We start from the raw sequence: 24,158 nt of genomic DNA, 5'->3' as shown, positions 1-24,158 counted from the left end.
TGCATGTATTTATTGTTTTGTATTGTCTGGTTCACTTCTTGAGGGCACTGCAGAAAATGGGAGTGACAGTGGTTCATTGCTCCCTGAGGCCAAAGGGAGTCCTTCTGCTTACTTCACTGGGCATTGGGTCAGGTCCAAAGGCAGGAACTTGAATGCAGAGGAGGTGATGTCTAGGCTGCCAGCTTGGGGAAGGCATTCCATGTGTGGGGAGAGAAGGGGGGGTGGTGTGAAAAAAAGAGACCGAGGTGGGCAGGAAAAAGGAGACGACTGGGTACCATTGATGGTGAGGGGAAGGGAGAACTGGAGGGAATGATACTGCGGTGACTGGAGAGGCCGAGCTAATAGATGGTTTTTCCATCTGCAATTTCTATAATTCTGAGATTATGCTGAGCGTGAACGTTCAAGAACCCCCCCCTAAAAGTAGGTATGGGAAGGCACAGTAATTTGATACCTCTTTCCCCCCAATCTATCTATTAAGCCTGTCAGCTTAAATAATAAATAATAAAGCTAAAAATAAAAAAATAAAATCAAATAATTGTTAAAATACCTAGACAGGCATGGAAAAAATATCACAGCCTAGCTCCCGATGTAAATGGGAGATGGAGGGGTCGTCTTGATGATTTTCTACTCAGTTTCACCCGGGGAAAAAAAATCCCTCTCTTACCACTCAGGGCTTTTCTCCTCTGGCTCCTGGTCTCTGGTGAGGGTGGTGGTGATGGAAGACAATCTAGATGAGAGGATGTTGAATTTATTTTCTTCTGATTCTGCTCTTCCGTCACGTCCACAAGCTTTGTTATGAGCAAGCCAGCCACTGGCTGTTTGTACCTGGCATACTGCAGCGCCTCTGTGATCCATCTCATTTCACGCCAGATCTCGTCGATTTGCTTTGGAAGAAAGGAAAAAAGAAAAGACAAACAAAAACAGTGGAAATTTGCAATCGCTCAATGCTGAAGGTATTCATTTTGGTTTTCTTTAAAAAAATATAAAGAAACTGCCAGTTCTTTTTACATATTTTTATTTTTTTAAATTTAATGTTAACCAAAAAGATGTATAGAGCTAGGGTATAAATCTACATAGCACCATTGACAGAGCATAGAGAGACGGGCCCAAGGGAGTTCAAATCCAGACCAGCTTCGAGGGGTTTGGGTCCATGTTCAGGCCCAGGCCCATGCTTAGGGCTGTCTCGAGGATGACAATTCTGTTTCATGGCAACTCTCAAGGTTTTGAAAGTTTGGTTTGGTTTCACATTGGAATGAAAACAAGACTTGGGAGCATTTTCAGGAAAAGGGAATTATGTTAAAATGTCCATCTTGGGATCAAAACCTGAGCTTTTCGATTTGGGACATAGGCATGCGTGAGCGTGACCTGGTGGTTACAGCAGACGGAGATGTTAGAGACCCAACATAACTGCTGTGCCTGATTCAGAGCAGACTAGTTCATCCCAGATCATTCTGAAATCAGATAGAGCAGGGACTTAAACATGGGACGCCTACATCCCAGGCCAGTGGCCTAACCACCAACTTACAGACAGTCACTCTCTCTCTCACACCTTCCCCTAAATCAATACATATTGTGGGAGGCTGGAGTCAAGGCTCTGCACAATCTCCACCCATCTGTATCGCAGGGGAGTAGTGGCCTCATGGGGACCTCCACCTATGCTGTGACCTGCAATGTGGGTGGCCCTTGCAGGGGAACAAGATGGCACATTAGGCAAAGTGTCAATCTTGCCCTTTTTTCAGTGTTGTAGCTGTGTCGGTCCCAGGATATTAGAGAGACAAGGTGGGGGAGGTAATAGTTTTTATTGGACCAACTTCTGTTGAGGAGAGAGTCAAGCTTTCAAGCTACCCAGAACTCTGCTTCAGGTCTTGGCGATGCCCAGTAAAAGGTATTACCTTACCCACCTTACCTCTCTAAGCTTGCCCTCAACATGGAAAGCCAAATTCCCACTGACTTTCTCCATTCTCAAGAACTCCAATGGGGCTACACAGTATTCAAGCCAGCACAGAATCTGATCTATGCTATTACCTTTATTGATATTACGTTTATGTCCAGAGGCCCTAATCCATTCAGACCTGGGCTCCATTGCGCTAGGCGCTGTACATATATATATAGGGAGATATGATTGCTCCCTGAGGAACATCAACAAGCAGGTGTGACAAATACTCTGCAGGGTTATGGGGATGGGAACCAGGTTTTTAAAGAACAACACAGTGGTGTAGACTAGCCACCTGCATAATTGGATGGGATTTTTTGTAAAGATATAAATAAATTATAAATATTAATAACAATAGTAAAGACTGATGGCCATCTGCCTAGTCATTAGCAACTGGCAATTTCCTATAGGTAGAGCCCTGCACAGATACAAAAATTTGGATCCACCTCTGATCCACAAAAATTAACTTGTATCTGACCCACGAGCTGCACTCCACCTTTTATATGTATCTGCATCTGCATCCATACCCGTACCAGCACCCAATCTCACTGTTAGAGCCCTGTGCAGATACAAAAATTTGGATCGGCATCCGATCCCCAATCCGCAAAGATGGTAAACAATGCAACCGCATCCGCAGATGTGGATTTCCACAGATATAAAGCAGATCTCTGCAGATTTGCAGGGCTCTACCTGTAGGAATCACAGTGGGTGTCCAGAAGAAAACTGAAGAGTAGGGTAGGATATTGGATTTTCAGCTCCTACTCAAGTCAATGGAAGCTCTCTGGGTGCCTTCAAAGATTAAATTTGTCCTTTTAACTCACATGACTATTACCAAAAGTTGCAACGTTTCACCAAAAATCTCTGGAGATCCTGTGCTCACTCAGGAATTTTTTTTGTTCCCTGTAGAACTTTTAAAGCACAGAGGGTGGAATCCAAAGCCCACGGAAGTCAAAGGAAAGAGCTCATTGGCTCAGGTCTGTGATCAGTAACGTTCCTCATCAGCGCTGGCAAACAGAGTGAAGTGACAGGTTTGTAAGTCAGATGCCTCTTTTAACAAGAGTGGATCTGCTTCAGCTCTAAGCTGCCCCAGTGTAATATCAGAGGATGGGGGAGAACTCCACAGAAGTCAAGGGAGTTCTGCTGGTGAAAATTAAAATCAAGCCTGCTGTTTCATAAATTCCTGGTGAGAATTTAGAGCATGTGAAAAGTGACAGGCTGGAGAATGAAGCCCTCCCATCTATTTACCAAACAGGCACAACACAGACGATAGCCCTTTGACCTTCTCCATCTATTGGGCCAAAGGGCCTCAAAACTGGCCTGAAGGAACCACCTGTAGGGCTAGTTGAGGTGCAGTTCAGTTCCTTACCCCTTAGCTGAGTTCGCTGACAAGGGGCTAATTATTGCGGTGACAATGTTAACGAAGGCCACAGCTGTAGGCTGAGAACTGGACAGAATCCACTAATGTATTTCATCATGGCCACTGTTCAGATGTTAGATTTTATTTATTTTTTAATTTTGGTTTCAGTAAAAGAAAATACCCATCTCAAAACCTCTAGCACACTGGTTCATTACGCATAGAGGGAAAGCATCTGCACTGGCTCAATAGCCCAAAAGCCCCTGTAAGCCTTTCTAGTTCGCACCCATTTCATTAATACCAATGGGAGCTGTGCCATGGTTCCATGCACTGAACTCCTCTTGAGGCAATAGGAGGCGTGTGGATAAATCGATAGCAGGATGTGACTTTAAGTGTCTACGCACAGAGGAAAGTGGGCACCTTTTCATGGGAAGAATGTCTTTTGACAGTGGAACTGAGTAGTTATTTTTAATTGATGTAAGTGCTTTGACAACTGAATAGGTGCTGCTGCAGCCATTTGAAGGGATGTAGCCATGGTGCAATATCCCTGTGATGCAGGTCCCTTTCCAGAGCTTCACATGGGCTGCCACATCTCTTCCAGTGCAGCCTGCTTCACATAAAGCAGGACTGAGTCCTAAGGGATAGCACTAAAGCTGCTTAAATGGACATGCCTTGAAGCTACAGTAGCCAACTTTCTGCAGTGATGCCAAGAGCAATGGGGGAGCTGGTCAGTGAAAGGGTCTGAGTGATAAAAGGAAGTAACTTGTGCTGAATTGGGAGTCGGTGAGTGTGCATAAGAGAGTGGTACCTTCCATGCCGGGGGTATGGAATGGGGCTTCAGTGGGGAAATCAATTAATAGGAGGCTGCAGATGAAGATCGCATAGGGCTTGCAATTCAACACATCCTCTCTTTTGGTCGCCCTTCTTGCTTAACCTCCAATTCTGCCCTGTTGTTGTGTAAGTGGCACACTCAATGCCACAACAGTGCAAATTGCACCCATCGGGCCTGATTTTCCATTGCCCTGCCCCTTGTGCCGTCATCGCCACCAACACAAAGTGAAGGCACAGAGTGTACAATGCTACCCTAGGATTTTGCTGATGCTTGGCATTGGTGCAAGTGGCTGCACGAGGCGCCGGGCGATGGAGAATTAGGCCCATTGTGTTACTTGCATCACTCTCTATGGCACCCCAGAATTCTACCCTGAGCCCTTTGTGCCAGGCCCATTCTCTTACACCAGATCAGGATTGTTTCCCAAGTTGCAGAGAAGCAGCAAGCAGTACATACAATAAGAACCAAGGGCATATTCTGGCTCCACTGAAGTCAATGATTGTTTTGCCACTGACTTCAATGGGACTGGGATGTCACCCCAAGTGTAATGAGAGGTGGTTCAGAGGATTCTTCAGAAGTGGAGCTTTTCACCTATTTTACCTCAAACTGTGGAGAAATAAAGGGACTTGACAAGATAATCCCATCTCATTTCAAGGTCGATGTGATTGGCCGATCAGCTAGCACACTCCTCACCCGTTTGGCTTGGAGGAATCTAGATTTCCATTCCATAACTCATCTCCTAGCTGCATGCAGGAGAGAGAATATTTTCACTAAAACATAAAGCCAATCGGTTTTCTCCCCAATACCATTATAAGGTGTCTCCTGGGATACTTGGCTAGTCACTTTTAACGAGCTATGCTTCTTATACAGTTTGAGAGTATTTGAAGCATTTCAGTATATAAATTATAACTTAATTGCATTTTCAGCTTCATTGCTGGAGACTATGCCGCCACATTTCTTTTCTTACTAACATGCTGGTTTAGACTCCAAGTACCTTATCTGCTATTTTTTATTTTTCTTCTTGGCTGCCCTCTGACTCCTTTTCAGAGCTGCGTTTATATAGACTCCTTTGCTCTTTACAATGTTTGGTTTGTGTAGTAACTTCAACACTGTCTTAGATCTGGGATCACACAAATGCTCTTGCGGTTTTGTGGTCGCCACTGAAGATTGCAGTATGTGGTGGGCTGAGATGTTTTCGCCAAAAGGTGGAATACAGCTGGTTTTCATTTGAGAGGAAAACTGACAAGGCTAATACGTTTTCACAATAATTCAGTACAAAACACAGGGGTTTAAAGTACTCTCCTGAGTTTTCTTTAGAATGTATATGTGAACTGAGACACCCTAGAGGACCAGGGACAGTTGCTGCATCTATAGCTCTCCTGCAATTTTATACATACACAGTGGCCTCTTTGGAGATGCTTTGGAACGTAGTTTTACTGCACATGGGGTGGCATGTCTCACTTCGCTGCCACTTGGCAACTGCTTCTCCCCCCGCCACACCCAAATCCCTTCCCACACCCATGCTCAGAAGAGCCAAATTGGTCCTAATGCTTGAGACCTGCTGGCGCTCCTGGGTGAATTTCACCCTTCATGCAAAAGACATATATTCCCCCAGCAGCCCCAGAAGGTTTCATGCACTAGGGCCAATTTGTAAAAGCAGCAAAGAGTCCTGTAGCACCTTATAGACTAACAGACGTTTTGGAGCATGAGCTTTTGTGGGTGAATACCCACTTCGTCGGATGCATCACCCACGAAAGCTCATGCTCCAAAACTTCTGTTAGTCTATAAGGTGCCACAGGACTCTTTGCTTCTTTTACAGATCCAGACTAACACGGCTACCCCTCTGATACTTAGGACCAATTTGGCTCTTCTGAGTGTGAGAGTGTGGAAGGACTTGGGGAGAGAGCAGTTTTAAAGTGGGAGCATAGTGAGATATGCCACCATGTATGAAGTAACACTAAGCTCCAAGGCAGCTCCAAAGAGGCTACTGCAAAGGCGGATTTGACTGCACGACAAGGATCAGCAGAGGCATGGTCAGCTGATCCATAATTATGTGGATTTAAGTGGCCACAAATCTGTACAGAGAGGGTGAACAGTTGTGTTGTCCCATATTCCAACTGGAGAAGGCTTGAGTTGCAGGAAAGTAAGGGCTGTACAGCTGATCTGTGCCCTGTTCTGTCGACGGACCGCATCCATAAATGGTTTGTGGAAGAGTCATAAGTTTCAACTAGGGAGTATTAGTTACCAAAATGGTTTGCAAGAGTCGCCCTGGTGTAAAGGACCCCTAGCACACAGATAACCCGCGTCTGCCCAGTTCTTTGTGTTGTCCCTGGAGCGCATTGTCCTCAGATCATTTTTATTGACAATGATCTATTCCTATAGCATGTGCCCTCAACATAACTTTGATTTTTTTTCTTTGTAACCTGCCAATGGGAAATAAATGTATGTCTCTGAATAAGAGGGAAGATACGAGCCAGACTAATGCCCCTGTGCTTGTCACTGGCTTCCCTCACACGGAGGGGCGTCAGTTCTATAACTCAAACGGAGACATTTCTTTACAACATTCTAGTGTAACTGTCATTTGATTTTAGCCATAAAAAAAATCTCTTTTATATAAGCAGCCATTGGAGAACTTGTGCTCTGGGTTTGGAATTCCATAAAAAACAAAATGTTGACACCACTGGTCTTTTTACGATGTCTACAAATAATTCTCCTTTTAGATTCCAAATTATAGACCTTAAACATCTCTTTGGCCTACTCAGAAACAGACGGTTACCTGTATATAGTCTAAAACTTGCTGGTGTCTTTGTTTGGCAGCAGCAACTTCCCTGTCTGAAATTGCTTCCCTTAGGGACTGCTGGGTTTTCAGAGAGTCCAGCTCTATGACAGCAGAAAGGCGGCAATACAGACTAATAAATTTCTCCTTGTAACAGCAAAAATGAACTGTGAAAATGACAGAGAAAAAAATAATTAGTGTTACATTCTGCTCCTGAAATCCTTACCTTCTTGAACACACATTTTAATTAGACAATTATTAAAATTCTTGATGGAACATGTTGAACCAGAAATAGATAATCAAGACTTGATTCTCCTCTCACTCGATGTCTGGGTTTCAAGGATGTTTGTTCTGGTGTAACTGATTTTGAGCCCTACCTGGCCTGCTATTTTTGCCAGGTTGTCTATCCTTGTAGCTTTCCAGAGGTGTCGCTTAATAGCGCAATATCACCAGCAACGTCTCGGTCTTCCAGGCGTTTGCCATGTACCCATGCTGTACCATTGTCTGTTTGGCTAATACGCTTCATTCTCCAGCCTACGGCTACGCCAAACAGCAATGGAGAGAAAATGCAGCCCTGTTTTACACCAGGGGCCACAAAGAACTGCTCAATAGTCAGAAATCAGGGCCTGCAGCTCAGCCAGACTCTGGGCACTCTAATGAATGCGGCGGCACTACCCGATTGGTCGGAAGAGTCGGCAGACCTGCCCTTAGGCCTAGCCGCAGCAACGGGTAGGAGGCTGCTCAAAGCATTTGCCCACAGCTGCGATAGCTCCTGTGTCTGCTTGTTCCCAGTCCTGCTCCTGTCTTGCCTCACTCCGGGTAACTCAACCTTGACCTGCAGCTCTGCTTTCTGACTTTGGCTCTGGCGCCTGGCCTATGACACCTGACTCCTGCTCTAACCACTGGGCATGACCGCCCACATCCCGATCGCTGACAGTTATTCACCCTTGCAGAGAACATCACGTCTCTGGACGTGGCCTTGATGATGCTGATGACTTTAACTTTAGTCCTCCAATGCCTTCCCACAATTCTCCTCGTCTGCCCAAAAAGGACGTACAAATTCACCCACAATTTACTGAGAGAGAATTTGGAGAGCTTACTGCAGTGCAAAGAACCATGGGATATATCCCTACAAGTCCCAGTGCCATGCAGGAGTGAGTGTGGACACAGCAGATTGAGCAGGCCAGTTCGAGCAACGCAAACCTGAGGGCAATAATTAAAGTGTCGATCACGGCAGTTACATACCCTGTATTTCAGGAAATGCCACAATTTGGGCAGAACAATTATGCTTTTCTGGGGTCTTTCTCACAATCCATCCCCTGAAAACTCAGGCATAGGGAGAAAGAAGGGAACCCAGAATATAACCTCTTGCTTACTGGGAACCTGGTACTGCCCTTACAACTTGTTGGAGGACATCAAGTTTCCTTGGTACTTTACTAAACTCGGTCATAGATCACGTACCTTGGTATGGCAGTGAGGTACTTTTTGTCTTGTTACGGAATGGTTTGTTAATCATTTGGCAGGGGGCTTAGAGGTAGCGGTAGTTGTGCCTGTATTCCAATCAAAAATAGAAATGAAAAAATCCCACCCCATATCTTTCTCTCTTTTGCACGCCATATGACAGAACAAATAGGAAATCAAACTATGACAACTTTGTTCGTCGAACAATAGAGGTCTAATCTGAACCCAAGAACTCCAGAAAATGGAGAGTCAAAGAAGGAATTCTCCGCTCTGCTGTCTCCCCTCATTGTGCCTAGATATTGCCAAGATCTAGTCTGAACAGTGTGTGGTCTTACAGCATATATGCCATATGTGCTGCACTCTTGAGTGAATTACAGCCGTGGTTTCAGCTTCAGTGCTGAAGTTTCTAGCCTTTGTGGTTTTAAGGCAGAGCCTTTAATGTTACTTTAACAAATGTTACTTCAACATAGTCTTTTGTGGTTTTGCAATTATATATTTGGTAGCCACCAGCTAATGGGGAATGGAAGCTTCTAATATTTTTGATGTGAAACACAGCCATTTTATAGAATGTTGGGGAGATGTATGTAATAAATCAGAGAGAACGTGTCATCTGCTTTCGGCCACAGGATTGGTTACTTTTTTATTCAAAGAGTAAAATTTAGCGTTCTTTGTTATTCTCTCCACTATATTACACTAAGCAGCGAGGAGTGGGCCCAGAACACCATAGGAGTGATCACCATTTCCCTACTGCATGCAGCAAGCTGTCCCAGCTACACTGCCTCACCCTGGTCTATGACTAACCTATGGTGTGCACAAGGGGCAAGATTCATTCCTGACCAGGACTTATGCACCACACAGTGAGGTTTAAATGGTGCCCAGGCCCTCTGCCCAGGGGGGAATTTCAGCCAAAGTGAATGCACTTAAGCAAATCGAGTTCATTTCTCCCCTCTCAGATGCGCAACATGGTCTGTACCCAGAGCCTGACTGTAGATCCTGAGTTGATCTGTTATTTTACCACAACACTGACTCCAATGGCATTTTAGAATACTGCCTAGGAAATAACACAGCTGTGCGTCCCCCTGGGAAAGAACACAGCTCCACCCTAGTCAAAACAGCGGTGAGCAGGCCACTCTGCATCTGAACTGAATCCATGAGGAAGAATGGTCCAGTGGTTAGAGCCCTAGCCTAGCACTGGGCAGACTTCCTATGTGACCCCGGGCAAGCTAATTAGCCTAGCTCGGCCTCAGTTTCCATCTGCAAAATGAGGATAAAATTTCTTGTCTAGTGAGGATAAATATATTAAAGATTGTGAGGTGCTGGGATAAGAACTCAAAATAGATTTAATTGGGGATTCAACTGAATTACAGAGGATAACACACCTGTGACTTGAATGCTTGATTTCTTTATTTCAGAATCACAAGTAGCATAAAGTGTAATCTCAGGACATCCTGCCCCCTTATAGTTCAATCAGTTGCATTCTCACACTCATTGCCTTCTGCTGCTTTGTTACAAGATCCTTATCTGTACAGGACTAGACTCAAAAGTGTGACCCTATTCACACCCACTATATATTTGAATGAAAACAGAGAAATTGAACCTGTGCTATTTGTTTCATGACTATATTCTATCTTGCAGCTAACAGTGTGTTCATAAATCTCTACCTTCAAGCTTGCCAATGTGTGGCTCGAACCACTGAGAAATGGGACAAATGACCAAAATGCGGAACATGCGTGATTTGTTGTGTGTTGCACCGTAAGCAACATTCATGTTTTTTGACGTATAAATTTTCACCACTAAATCAGTTCTGTGGCCTGGTAGAGGTTCAGTGAGGGGAAGGGGGCCTGTTACAGAGTGAAATCTGGTTTACTTGACTCGCTCAGGGAGAAAACGTCCTTCAAAACAATTTTATATTTAAAAATGGGTCCCTGTTTCTGGGCCAAACATGCAACAACGTTCAGGGGTTCCGACGTTTGGAACCAGTGTTCTTACCCTGGCGCCTGGGAAGTTTGGGAGAGAGAGTCCCTGCCTGGGTTTCTCATAGAATAAAAGGTTCAGGAAGGGCTATGGAGGAAGGGCAGGTCTCTGTCCAATTAACCCCCAAACAGACCATGCTTCAAGCAAAGCTCTTCCTGTATCTGGTGTCCCAGGAGACGCCCAAGCAGGGATTCCCTTTTCCAAACCTCCCATAGCCTCCTGCTATCCAGTTCCTTCTTCCCTATCACACGCAGTTCATGCTGCCTCCCCACCTCCCCCATACACAATTCCTAATGCAGCCCCCCCTTCCCAATTAATACCAGCTCCCCGTCCCCTTGCACACACAACTGATCTAGCCCCCCTTGATCAGTGAACGCAGCCTGAACGACACACCATTATGCAGCCCTTCTACCTCCACCACCATGAGTGCGCTTTCCTGCCCTTCCCTATCTTGGGGTGGCAGCTTTTGCTGGGGTTCAGGGACTGCCCATTGCTGCTCCTCTCTCCCTTTCCCCTCCAGGGAGATTGAGCAGAAGGAGGAAACAGAAAGAGGTCCCCCCCCCGTCTTTGCTCCAGCAAATGTGTCAGGCTCAGTAGCTGCCTCTCTTATCCCCGCTCTGAAATCTACAGTGAGATCCTCTGGGCTGCTCCCATCCTTGGCCCCTCTCTGCTCCCTGGAGGGAACTGAGAGAAAGGTGTGTCAGGAACATCTTTTCCTTCACGGTCAGTCAGCCAGGAGACCCCGCTCTGTGGAATGCTCTGCATGCACTGCAGTGGGACAGGGAGGTTGAACTGGCTGTGATGCAGGATTCTTCCTCGCCTCACCATGGGGATTTTGCTGCATCCCTACACTAGCATTGGGCCCTTTGGTGTTTCAGGATGAAAAGCAAAGAGACGGGCCTGACGTGTGAAATCTGGCTCTGAACATCCTTAAAGCGCTGGGGTCTCAGGCCCTGAGTAGGATCATCTGTAGCAATAATTCTGCACTATAAAACGGCTAGATCTGTCCATCGACCTAGTTCTTCTCCACGATGATGCCAACCTCACTTCAGAATAAAGACATTTTTGTGGCTGCCCTCAGAATATCAGCTTTGGCATCTTATGAGCAGTATAACCCCCCGCCCCCGCATCCTCCTCCTCCTCCATAATAGACTAGGGCTTATGCTTGATAACTGTGGGCTTTTGCTCTATGCTTTGCATTTCAATAATGACGGCTACAGTATATACTCCAGCCGCTATGCTCCTTCTATAACTTGTACACAGTTATAGGTAGAGTTGTTGCCAAAGCCATCATGTGATTTATTCACTCTCCACTGGGACAAGGGGGAAAACAGATACAACTTTGTGATTTTATTATAAGGAGTCTGGGTTAATATTTCTAGGTGAAGCAAGCTACTATACCGAGTTCAAACATCTGAAGAGGGAGGTTAAGAAATCCTGAATGTGGGGTGTAAGGATTATTCTGTCCTGGGGCAGTGCAGACGTCGTCTGAGGCGGGGAGCAGGAGAAGAAAGGAGACATTGTGACCCAGTTCCAACACCTCCTGTGTATACAGACGGAAGTGCTTAGCCTGCAGTGGGACACGTGCGGGAAGAGAAGTGGGAGAGAGTTACAACATGGCACTTATATAAACAACACCCCAAATGATATAAAACATTAAAGCAAACGTGCACAACATCAAGCTCGGAATTTTTATAAAACATAAATATTAGGGGGACTTAAACACGGGTTAATGTCGCTACATAAAATCAGGCTTTAAAGCTGTAATGTTTCACATTTAAAAAAACTCCCCACACAAACAACCCCCCTGAAAACAACATTTATGTTTCTTATTAGGCAGAAAATGATCCCATGCCCTACGCTTTTCAAGATTATGATTGTATAATTATGTGAAAACATGAAAATGGATTCAATTAAAAGCCTTTAAGATTCAATTTAGGACTGGTTAAGAGAAATATGCCACCACTCCCCCACCCCTACCCGACACAGGACTGAAAAGATTTAGCAAGTGCTGTATGAAGGGAAATGGGCACAAATAGTAGTTGGATGAAGGCTGTTGTGTAGCTGCCGTGTAAAACGCTGTCTTTGTGTTCGGTATTCGTACAGTGCCTGCTGTACAAGGGACTCCTGGGCCATGACTGGATCTCCTAGGTGCTACCACAATACAAATGAATTAAATTCCTTAATCCACAATTACGGTCCTGATTCAGCCAAGCATTTAAACACATGATTTAAGGATGTGTTTAAGTGCTTCATTGATTGGTGATGGAGCTCAGCACGTGCTGAAGTGCGTGGTTGAATTGGGGCCGAAGGAACAAATTGCATTCTGACTGACACTCTGCCCGGTCCCCACTGCCTTCAGCAGAACTCCAGTAGTTTTTAAAAGAAGTGAATAATTTGGCATGAGCACTCCAGTCCTGCCTGGGGACCCACTAGCACAGAGCCCTGGATAGGCTTCTGAAATTGGATGGAGTGGCCGCAAATCTGCAGCACGAGGCACGGCTCACTTGCAGGTTTAAACTAGTGTAAATGGTGAATTCCCTGTAACTTGAAATCTTTAAACCATGATTTGAGGACTTCAGTAACTCAGCCAGAGGTCAGGGGTCTATTACAGGCGTGGGTAGGTGAGGTTCTGTGGCCTGCAAGGTGCAGGAGGTGAGACTAGTTGATCATGATGGTCCCTTCTGACCTTAAAGTCTGTGAGAAAGTCTTAATTTTGGATGTACTTAGGTCTTATTGGGATTTTGCATGGGCACAGGGTCTGAGTAGGGCCTAAACCCAGCCCTTCAGTATTAAGAAAAAGTTTCATTGAAAAATTGGACTTGATTCATTAACATTAAGGCCACTTTACACCTCTCTGAAGTGTAAAGAGGCCTTAAAGTGAGTATACCAATAATATAGTTCCACCGCAAGGCCTCTTTTACATTGCCGGAACAGGTAAAGTGACCTTCCTGCGAATAAGAATTAGGCTCACGGTTTTTAATTTTTTTCTTGCATCACAGCCACAGCTTGGCTTCTCTCTTAATCTTTTCTATCCTTTCTCCAGCAAATTCTTTACCTGTCCAGATTTGTTTTATTCTGCAGTTTGCCATCGAGCCAGATTCTGATACCCTCATTCACCATGAGTAGTATAGTGCTAGACAAGTAACCTCACTAAAGTCAGGGCGAATACTTGTGTGAGCAACTGCTCACAAATGTAAGTAAAGGGTAGGCATTCTGGTCCATAGTAACTGTGCATCTGCTGCTAGCTTGGTCAACTCACCAGGGACTGAATCGGAGACCTAAAAGAATGAGCAGCTATAGCTTAAGTTAAAGATCCAGAGTCTCTCGCAGGGACTGTACCAGACACATATCTCCTATGGCTTGGGCGCAATTGGATAAGTGTCATTTGTTGTATAACCACAGCAAATTCCTACTTCATGCAGCGCTGTGTGAGTGAAACATAAATTACAAGCACACTATAGGCTTGTTGAATGGCCTATGTGAAATACATTTGTGTGGGGACTCAGTCCAGTTCCAGCTAGACAGGTCTCCACTACTACAGCCCTAATGGGCATTTTTAATGGCAGCATCAGCAGAGGCCAAGGATTGAATGGGCTATGGAGGCTCACCTATGCTCTCACCTCAACTGGCTATAGCTCAGTTGAGACACTGTGTGAAATCCTGGCCCCAGTGAAGTCAATGGGAGTAGAAGGGGTGAGGGATAGCTCAGTGGTTTGAGCATTGGCCTGCTAAACTCAGGATTGTGAGTTCAATCCTTGAGGGGGCTACTTAGGGATCTGGGGCAAAATCAGTACTTGTCCCTGCCTAGTGAAGGCAGGGGGCTGGACTCAATGCCCTTTTGGGGTCCCTTCCAGTTCTATGAGATAGGTATATCGCCATATATTTAGGGAAGTTTGCACTGCTCCTGCCTATGATATCCCTGTCTATGATATCAGTCTCCAGATCAGTCAATCTGGAAGACTGGAGCTACATTTTCAGAAGCACCAAATTTCCATGGGATGTAAAAGAATTTACTCAATAGTACACTTTGGGCCAAACTTTCAACTGATCTTCTTATAAGTGCTTACAATATCTGCAGGTGCACCTACAGGAATTTGCAAATTCTCCATGGCCATAGGCAAATACATATTTGCCTTTGCAAGTTGGATAAAGGCACACCTTACTGCTTGATGTGTGTACAAAAGTGCCTGTTTGACCATGCACGCAGTTGCACAAATACAAAGGCATGTGCCTGCAAATGCAAATGAGGAAGACTACTGAAAAATTGGCCCTGTTGATTGAGTGTTTTAGTTCCATATATTCATAGACTCCAGGAAAGCACACTATCCTAAAGGTGATTTTTACCAGTTGATATTGCCAACACACTTAAAATAACCCTAGTTAAACTCTTTCTGATTGTTTTGCTTTTGCAACTCTAACATGTAATCACTAGTAGAAATATATACAGTTTTTAGATTTCATTCATGTTTCCAAGAACCAGTTGAAAAAAAAATAAAGGTGATAAATACCACAAAGTTTAATACCTGTCGCAGAGGTAGATTGATCTGTTTGAGGAGAGCTTTCACTGCCATCTGGAGCTCATAGAAGAACAACAGAGTAGGGCAGTCTGAAGCATGATCCACACTTTCCACCGATTCCAAGCCAGAAAGCATTTGGAGCCATTCCCACTCATCTCTGTATGTTGAGTTAAAATTAGAAATATAACAAAAGTTCAGTGCACAAGGAAGAATTTACAGTATGTGCATTTGGGATCTGTTGAGGGTTTAATACTAAAATAGTCAAATGTTCTAAAATGATGCAGTCCAGTTTGTTTGTGGCTAAAAAAACAACCTAAAAACGTTTCCTGCTTAATTTTTCTAGCACATGTACATCACGCTGACCATTTCTTGCTAACACCTGAAAATCAACCGCCTTCAAAATATTTCAGCAAGGTTTTTTCTTTGACAAGAACTCCATTCCATGTCTTTTAAAATATACTTTGGTCTACAGCTGCTTTTACTGGTGAGTTCTACATCTGATCTGCTTCATACATCTCTGGTACTGAATGCAGCCAATGAACTGGATTCAGCTCTAGAGCAGATAAGCATAGGAATGGCACTACAGGATCAAACCCATAGTCCATCTAGTCCAGTATCCTATCTCTGACAGCGTCCAGCATTGGATGCTTCAGGAGAAGGTGCAAGAAACCCCACAATAATGGGGTAATCTGGCCCCATATGAAGGTCTGAGCCTAATTCCTAATAGTAGAGATTGATTTAAACCCTGAGGCATGAGGTTTTGTGTCCCTTCCAAACTACTGTTAAGAGATCCAAGAATACACCAACCAGCAGCCCATCTCCACAAGAATCAGAAGGAAGCACTGGATATATTTGATACATGTACTCTGGATGCCAACACGGTCTCCCACATGAAGCTGTCAAGTGCAAACCATCTGGTGTGAGGAAACGAGGATGCCCAAGAGATACTTTAAGAAGAATCCTTAGAATTGGGCAGAACAGTCAAGCTCCATAGCACAGAGCAGATGGAAGCAACAGCAAACGACAGAGGGGAATAGAGGAGACTAGTTTCTGCCCTGTTCACCAGGGGAAGGATGTAACGTAATGTAAAATTGTTGTTAGTATTAACTATTATAACACTGGATAGTCTTGTTATCCATATAAATGTCCAGCCCATATTTGAATCTTGCCAAGTTCTTGGCTGGTTGATGGAACCACGTGGGCTAACAAAGAAACAAAACAAACAGAGGAAGAAAGAAAATGCACTGATGCACTGCCCCAGGGGTGGGGACTGTGGAGACAGAACCAGGAAGAATGTGCTCACCCAACACAGAGAGCACCCAGAGCTGACAGCATCTGAATACATGTGTTTTTTCAGTCATCATCTATTTTATTGTTTAGGGGCAGGAGGAGGTTAGAAACAAGGTATCACAGATCAGACTATATTTTAAACTGACTTAACGCCCTCTTAGGCCCTGATCCATCCCCCGCTGAAGGTCAATGAGAAGACTACCTGAGGAGGTTGTGAAGGCTAGGACTATAACAATGTTTAAAAGGGGACTGGATAAATTCATGGTGGCTAAGTCCATAAATGGCTATTAGCTAGGATGGGTAAGAATTGTGTCCCTAGCCTCTGTTCGTCAGAGGATGGAGATGGATGGCAGGAGAGAGATCACTTGATCATTGCCTGTTAGGTTCACTCCCTCTGGGGCACCTGGCATGGCCACTGTCGGTAGACAGATACTGGGCTAGATGGACCTTTGGTCTGACCCAGTACGGCCATTCTTATGTTCTTATGTCTCCCATTGGATCAGGCCTTTAGGTTCTGCTTCTACCATCAGAGTCATACTGACCCAGACAGAGCCCCAGGATTGGGGTCTTTGGGATTTTCATCCAGTATGGGCTTTGGATCAGGCGCTCTGTATACCAGATAGCTGGACGTAAGCATGGGCACATTTGAGGTCAATATGGAGCTCTATGGTACACAGCTTGTGCCAAACATAGTTGACAATGATACCTGCGCAACCAGCCATACATTTAATGCGGTTCTGACTGAGAGTAGAATTTAGCTCTAAATGTTAACAAGTGACGTGATAGATGGTCGATAAGGGGCATACAGTAGAATTCATAAACTAAATAAATATTGTACTCCATGGGCTCTGCAAGGTGGTGAGTGCTCTGGTCCTGAACCAGCAAAGCACTTAAGCACATGCTTAACTTTACGCAGGTGTGCAGTCCCCTGACTTCAATGCCTCAGTGCTTGAATTCTTCGTTATCTTAGGGCCAGAGTGCTCAATGCTTTGTAGGTTGCAAATCTCTGAGTTCACTTTACTCCTCTTTATTCAATGTTATGCAATTACTGACAGCACTGTTGTGACCATAAGCATTAATCATTAGTTATCTGCCTCTTCTGTTTCTGTTTATAAAGTAGATTTCGTATTTGGTGCCCACATAAACTGAGCATATTTTCACACACTTGGCACTTGAGTTATTCAAGTTTGATCAACTGTCTTAAACGAATGAGTATTTAAAAAAAATCACTTACTTGGAAACATTGCTGTTGTCTCGGATTTTAACATGACACAGAATGTTGGGCAGCTTTTGCAGTACAAGGACTTTGATTTGATCTACGGAGCTGCAGAGTTTCAGGTAACCCAGATACAAGCCAGGAGGGAGGCGCTGCTGGCTTCTTCTGTGATAGAAAAGTGTGTCCTGTTCGAACAGAAACATTCCTACATATAAATGCCTATTTTCCCCCAGATAAGAAGAGAGGTCGGATAATGGTTTTATAGCAGGTCTTTTGCTTTAAGGGTGTCCTGAACCCAGCAATACATGTAAGCATATGCTCAACTCTAGGCGCATCAGCAATCCTCTTGCAGTTAGGAATGTTCAGCTTCAGGGCCGCCCAGAGGATTCAGGGGGCCTGGGGTCTTCGGCGGTGGGGGGCCCCCGCTTCTGCAGTAATTCGGTGGCGGGGGAGCCTTCTGCTCCGGGACCCGCTGCTGAAGTGCCCTGAAGACCCGTGGCGGGGGCCCCCTGCTGCCGAATTACCACCGAAGACCCGGCACTTCGACGACGGGTCCCGCTTTGGCGGTAATTCGGCGGTGGGGGAGCCTTCCGCTCTGGGACCCGCCACTGAAGTGCCCCAAAGACCCGTGGCGGGGGCCCCCTGCTGCCGAATTACCACCGAAGACCCGGCATTTCGATGATGGGTCCCACTTTGGCGGTAATTCGGCGGTGGGGGGGTGGAAGGACCCCCCGCCGCTGAAGACCCAGAGCAGAAGAAGCTCCGGGGGCCCAGGCCCCGCGAGAGTTTTCCGGGGCCCCCAGAGCGAGTGAAGGACCCCGCTCCAGGGCCCGGAAAAACTCTTGTGGGGGCCCCTGCGGGGCCCGGGGCCTGAGGCAAATTGCCCCACTTGCCTCCCCCCCCCACCGGCGGCCCTGTTCAGCTTGATGCACTGAGGCTACTTGTGCTTAAAGTTAAGCATGTGCTTAAATGTTTGGTGGATCAGGTGCTCAGAGTGCTCAGCACCTTGTAGGAGTCGGCTGTAAAACAGTAACTATCCAAAAGTAAGACGCATGTTGCAGTCCTAAAGCAAAATTCTCCTCTCTGATCTGTGCTCAGGGCTTTTTAATGCCCAGCGTAAGTCTCCAGCGAACTCCTTCTACAGCTACTAACATCAATGGGGACTTTTCTGTGTGCACCAGGTTGTCAAGTATAGTACCAAAGTAAAATTTATTGTCAAATGCATCACTATATTTTCAACACAATGAACTTTATCGTCAAAAAGAGCTTGCAAAGGACTGGCACCGATGTTCCATTTGCTGTCGCTAGCAGACATTAACAGGGCTATGTATAGCGTTCCCCAAAGACTACCTTAATAAATGAAGTTGACTGTCATCCTGAGTAATGTGTCCCTCTGCAATGAGTAAGGATTAGGCCACCTGGCCCTTTGCCTTCACCCTTGGAACCATCACATTGTCTGCCAGTGCTATGCTTGGCTCTAACTAGTGCAATTAGATCTTCATTTTCATGAGCACTTCATGAACAAAATACCCGCATGATGATTCAACATGTAATACAAGAAAGGGAGGGCATTACACAGGAATGTGCAAACCATTAGGGGGAAATTTTTCCAGTAGGATCTCTGTGGAAACCTGATCGGACCTGTATTTTGCGTTTCCTGATATAAAACTTTTGCCCAGATTGGGCTTTTTTTGTACTGTATTTAATACAGTACGTCAAGCACAGATCAAGTATGTTTTATTGTCGTTTGGAAATCTTTTCATTGACCCCAAACCTTGCAATGTGTATGTATGATTACCCGTCAGCTTCTGATGCACAAAAGCACACAGTCACCACCCAAGAAAATGACCATAAATCACAATTAGCCACAGTAGTCAATATCGAGCCGAAGTGACTGAAGACAGAGCTAAGATAATAACTTGTCTGGCAGTATTTCCAATGAGGAAGTGATCCCTTAGGTTTAGAGATAAGAGATATTGATAAATCATTCTGTAGGATATATCCTGCTATCACCTACACACAACGTCTCTTGACTTTGATATGAGTTATGTGCATGAGACAATAGAAGGAGGTGACTTTAATAGACACAGTTCTGCAAAGCGCTGAGCACCCACAACTCACAGATGTTAAATGGGAGTTGGGGGTGCTCTTCACCTTGCAGGATCACTCCAATATCTTGGCATCATTCCACCACTGAAGTCCACTGGGAATTTGACGTAAAAAGAGATGGGAGGATACGGTCTGTAGATAATTCAATGGGAGCTGATTTCATTGGGAGTTGAGGGCCCTCAACACCTCCCAAAATCTTGTCTGGTTTCAAAAATAAAACCTGGTTTTAGTGATAAACCTCTGATGGAAAAATCATACAGACTATAATAGAAAATGGTAGCTTCTCTATAGATGTTCAGAGCCATCCTACAGAATTTAAGAGAGAATTACATCTCTCGCTATACAATTCTATAGTATGGTTCCAAAAACCTACAGAAAATATATCAGTCTCCTATATAGTCTACAGGTCTTTAAAGTCATTTCTATAGAACCCTATTACATTTTTATAGAACCTTATTAGTTTTATCCATATTAAGAGCTCAATCCAATGCCCACTGAAGGCAATGGAAGACTTTACTCTCAATGGGAGCCTTTCCATGAATTGTAATGGGCATTGGATCAGGGCCTAAAACGTATATGACTTTTCCATAAAGCATGCTCACAGTCACAGGCTTTTTAAGATTAAAAACATAAAGTAAGCGAAGCAAAGTGCTACCTGGATCGTTATGAGCAAGATGTCTAATGCCGTTGGCTCCTCGGGAGTTGAAAGGGATTTTCTCTGGCTTTGTAGCTTGGATATTTGCATCCATTTGCCATTAAAAAATGAATAGAGAGTCTCTACTTCTCTTATCGTAACTATCAGGATATTGCCATGTCTGTCCTTGATCGGCTCGTAATAAACTCTGCCTAAGTTGTGAGTTCCCAGCAAATTCTAGAAAAGAAGCAGATTACAAAGGACAATATTAGCCATTACACATCAGGAGGGCGGCATTTTCAGCATAGGCCTAGCTCTGTTCCCACTGAACTCAATGAGGGTTTTGCCACTGACCTCAGCAGGAGCTGGTTAGGCCAATGCAAAGCACTTCTGCTGTTTCAACCCTATGTCCAACATCACTCAGCGCAATCAGAGAAAAATTCTGCCCTGGGTTGTATGTGTGAGAATTGCATTGTGGAATTTGGGGGCAATTCCTCAGCTGGTGTAGACAGAGGTTACTGGCAAATATCAATCTGATCATTATGACAAAAGGTCTTTTTAAAAGACCAAATTGCAATGTGATTCACATACACAACCCAGGGCAGAATTTTTGTCCTAGTTGCATCAAGTTATGTGACTACAGGGTGGGATTTTCAAAAGCACTCAGGGTGGGCCTAACTTTGCTCTCATTGACTTCAATGGAATCAAGCTGAGTTATACTGATTGAAGATCTGCATACACATTCCACCCTACCAAGGTCGGATTGTGGGATACAATGGGTGTCAAAGAGGCCATATAAGGGACCCAAAAATGACTGATTCTGGAAACTTAAAATGCTGTTGAATTCCCTCCTTTAGGGTCAGTCACTTTCTATAAATTCAGGTTCATTATTTTTTCTGATGTAAATTATTTCCAGCCGTAAAAGTGAGGGGACACCAAATATGTGCGGAATGCAGGTCAGGTAAATCTGGGACTAAAATGAGTGCTGTCTCTTGACAAAAGGGACTTTGGAGAGGTATTTATCCGCCCCTTTTACTTTGAATACCAAAAATGTGCTAGACAAAAACAGCAGAGACCCTAACACTCTGCCAGGGCCAAAAAGTTTCTGGCAAAATATCTGAAGATTAAAGAAATTTATTAAAAAAGAACAAAACTAACCTCTGTCAAAATCCCTTTCCCCACATAGGAAGCATCAGCTTGTTGATGTGAGCACACTGACTTCAGTGACCAGCCACTGAAGAGATTCCCAGATGTCTTAAAGAAAAATGCCTAACATTTAAAATATGCTCATTACTGTTGGAGTTTTCAAGAGATCTACAGTACGCTGGTGAGGGGTGGGGATTGTTTAAAAGGAAAAACTGAATTGACAATGTAGCACATTGTACGTATAGGAAAGTATGTAGCTGTACTTTAACTTAATGACATTCTGTACTGATAGATGATCCTGAGTTGATTTATCTGCACTTAGCAGGCACTATTTACTTATAATCTGTATTATTAAATTGTTTATAAACTAAGCACTCAAGATAGTCAGTACAGTGGCTGTCATTTCTAAGTGGCTTTAAGTAGCTATTTGAGTTTTATGTATCCCTCTCCAGGGCATACTGTAGAAGGCTATATTGCCACATGCTCTTCTTTTTTGCTGCCTGTAAAGATTAGCCTCCTAACCCGAGCAGCATGGCACGGGGTAGATTTTGCAGTACGTAGTGGCATATGTGTCCAGTAAGGGGATGGGAGACAGTACGCTAGCCAGAAGCTGGTCATATATTTGCCATTTTTAATTAAAACAGTTGAAATGGGATTATTGACAGCACTAGATTCTGAACTGAATCCCAGCAGACAGAATGGAAGAGCTTATGTTGACTCAAGAACATATTGCTAGGACACAGGCAAAAACCATTTTTCAGTCCCCCTGGCATGGCATTCTATCACATGTTTTGTTTGCTCTAGCTGTCTAATGGTAGCAGCAGGTAAAATTACAGTCCCCAGTCCCTTTTTTGTCCACCGATTCAGTCCTGTACCAGCTGTGTTGTCACTGATCTCTCCCACTGTGTCCTAAGTTCCTATGTAGTCAGTCTGTTAAACAGCCTCAATAAAGTTTATTCAACTGTATAAACTTTATTGAGACCCTTCATGGGTGGATTCCATTAGACCACATACTGCTAAAGGTTGGCAGATTGGTGACAGTCCTGTGTTCATCAGGGGACCAAAGTGACAGAACAAATGTTTAGGATGACAAATTTGCCACAAAACCACCAGAGCAGTATACCACGGGGAGAAACACACTATCTTTCTATGCTTCCAGCTCTTCTCTTATAACTGCTGCTAGCAAATCGAATGCAATGTGCACAGTATCTTGGGTATCTCAAAATGCAGTCTCTGTACATTTACAGCGAGTATTAACAACAATGATCTGTTAAAGACAATCCGTGCAGGCAAACTGAAACTCAGCTCAGCATAGGAATGTGCACTCCAGAACTGAGCTAGCCACCCTACATGGAGGCATTCAGCAATATGGTGAAATCTGTCAAGTGACCACTCAAAGCACTGACAAGCATCTATTGTTTAAAATAGGTGGCCCTCTAATAAGGGTTATGTCTACACTTCAAGCTGTGGGGGGAGGGGGTGTCCCAGCTCGAGGAGACATACTCATGCTAGCTCTCATCAACCTAGCATGGTAGCTGTGGGGGCATGAGCTGCAGAACAGGCTGGCTGTCCTGAGTACACGCCTAGGGTCACAAACAGGTACAGACCCGGCGTGGCAAGCCCATCCCACTACTCACATTGCCACTTGGTGAGAGTGCCTGCAAGTTTTCAACTTGAGCTGGGACTCACATCTCCTCCTTGATTGGTGCAGACACACCCGAAGATGGATACTCCAGACATTTGTAGCTATTTTGGGGGCTGCCGCCCAGGTCAGGTGGCTGCCTGGGAAGGCTGGTCTCTTGTACAGCTTTCATTGTAGATAAATATAAAACGAATAGAAAGATATTCTTAATCATGCCCACACAGGGCTAGTTTGTCACCAGGTGCCAGAATGTCCCGGATGCCATAAAACTCAGTTCTTGCAGTGACCTAGAATAGGAAGAAGAACTGTCTTGTGGTTACACACCAGCTGAGACTCAGGTGAGCTGGGTTCCCTCCATGACTCTGCTCTAGATTTTCTGTGTAACTTTAAGCAAGTCACTTAAAAATCCTCCCCCTCCGTGCCTCAGTTTCCCTATCTGTAAAATACACTAAATACATTAAAGTTTGTGATTGGGATGAGGGTGGGGCATAGAAATACTTAGATAGATTGACAGCTCTAGTATATCCCAGGTAAGTCATTTATTTCATCATGCAGTTTCCTGAGCTCTAGGATTATTATCATTATCGACAATTGTTTACATCTAAAGACCTCATTGTGTTAAGCACTCTATGTATGCATGACACTCCACCCTCCCCAGAGAGTTTACAGTCTACATACACAAATCACACAAAAGGTGAGAAAAAGGAAGTGTTATTGATGTGGCTGATCAATTTTTTTTGACAATCTCTATTCAGTTCTGTAAGCCTATGGCCAGGAAGGATGTGTGACAGGTTGTATCATAGAAACCCCCTTGGGGCTGCCAGCTGATGTGCCAAGACTACTTCTGCCCCTGCTTTCCCTGCCTTCCCAGCTTGGGACTTCAGTGCCCTGCCTGGTTTGAGCCAAACCCCCTAGCCTGTTGCAAACCCAGACCCAGGTCTGAACCACGCCCCCTAACAGCTGTACGCTTCATTGAAAGCAGGTTAAAAATGTTCCTGTCTTTAACACTCAGATGCCCAACTCCTAATGGGATCCAAACTCAAATAAATCTGTTTTACTGTGTATAAAGCTTATTCAGGGTAAACTCATAAATTGTTCACCCGCTATAACATTGATAGAGAGATATGCACGGCTGGTTGTCCCCCGCCACCCCCAGGTATTAATATATACTCTGGGTTAATTAATAAGTAAAAAGTGATTTTATTAAATACAGAAAGTAGGATTTAAGTGGTTCCAAGTAGTAACAGACAGAACAAAGTGAGTTACCAAGTAAA

The 24,158-nt window shown here is 44.5% G+C and overlaps 1 protein-coding gene across 1 annotated transcript in view; it reads right to left on the bottom strand.

Annotated features, from left to right (window-relative positions):
* ANKFN1 (ankyrin repeat and fibronectin type III domain containing 1) overlaps positions 1 to 24,158 on the bottom strand; it is a 102,463-nt gene that overhangs the window by 4,946 nt on the left and 73,359 nt on the right. Inside the window, exons 12-17 of the mRNA XM_044981860.1 lie at positions 20,118 to 20,333; positions 17,372 to 17,538; positions 14,854 to 15,004; positions 11,729 to 11,897; positions 6,893 to 7,059; positions 665 to 884 (exon numbers count right to left, since the gene is read on the bottom strand). Of these exons, the coding sequence (XP_044837795.1) occupies positions 665 to 884; positions 6,893 to 7,059; positions 11,729 to 11,897; positions 14,854 to 15,004; positions 17,372 to 17,538; positions 20,118 to 20,333 (1,090 nt within the window). The remainder of the gene's footprint in view (positions 1 to 664; positions 885 to 6,892; positions 7,060 to 11,728; positions 11,898 to 14,853; positions 15,005 to 17,371; positions 17,539 to 20,117; positions 20,334 to 24,158) is intronic.

Source organism: Mauremys mutica, chromosome 12 (assembly GCF_020497125.1).
Source record: "Mauremys mutica isolate MM-2020 ecotype Southern chromosome 12, ASM2049712v1, whole genome shotgun sequence".
NCBI lineage: Eukaryota > Metazoa > Chordata > Testudines > Geoemydidae > Mauremys > Mauremys mutica.
The sequence above is the reverse complement of the archived record's forward strand: the minus strand, read 5'-3'. Positions and strand labels throughout refer to the sequence as shown.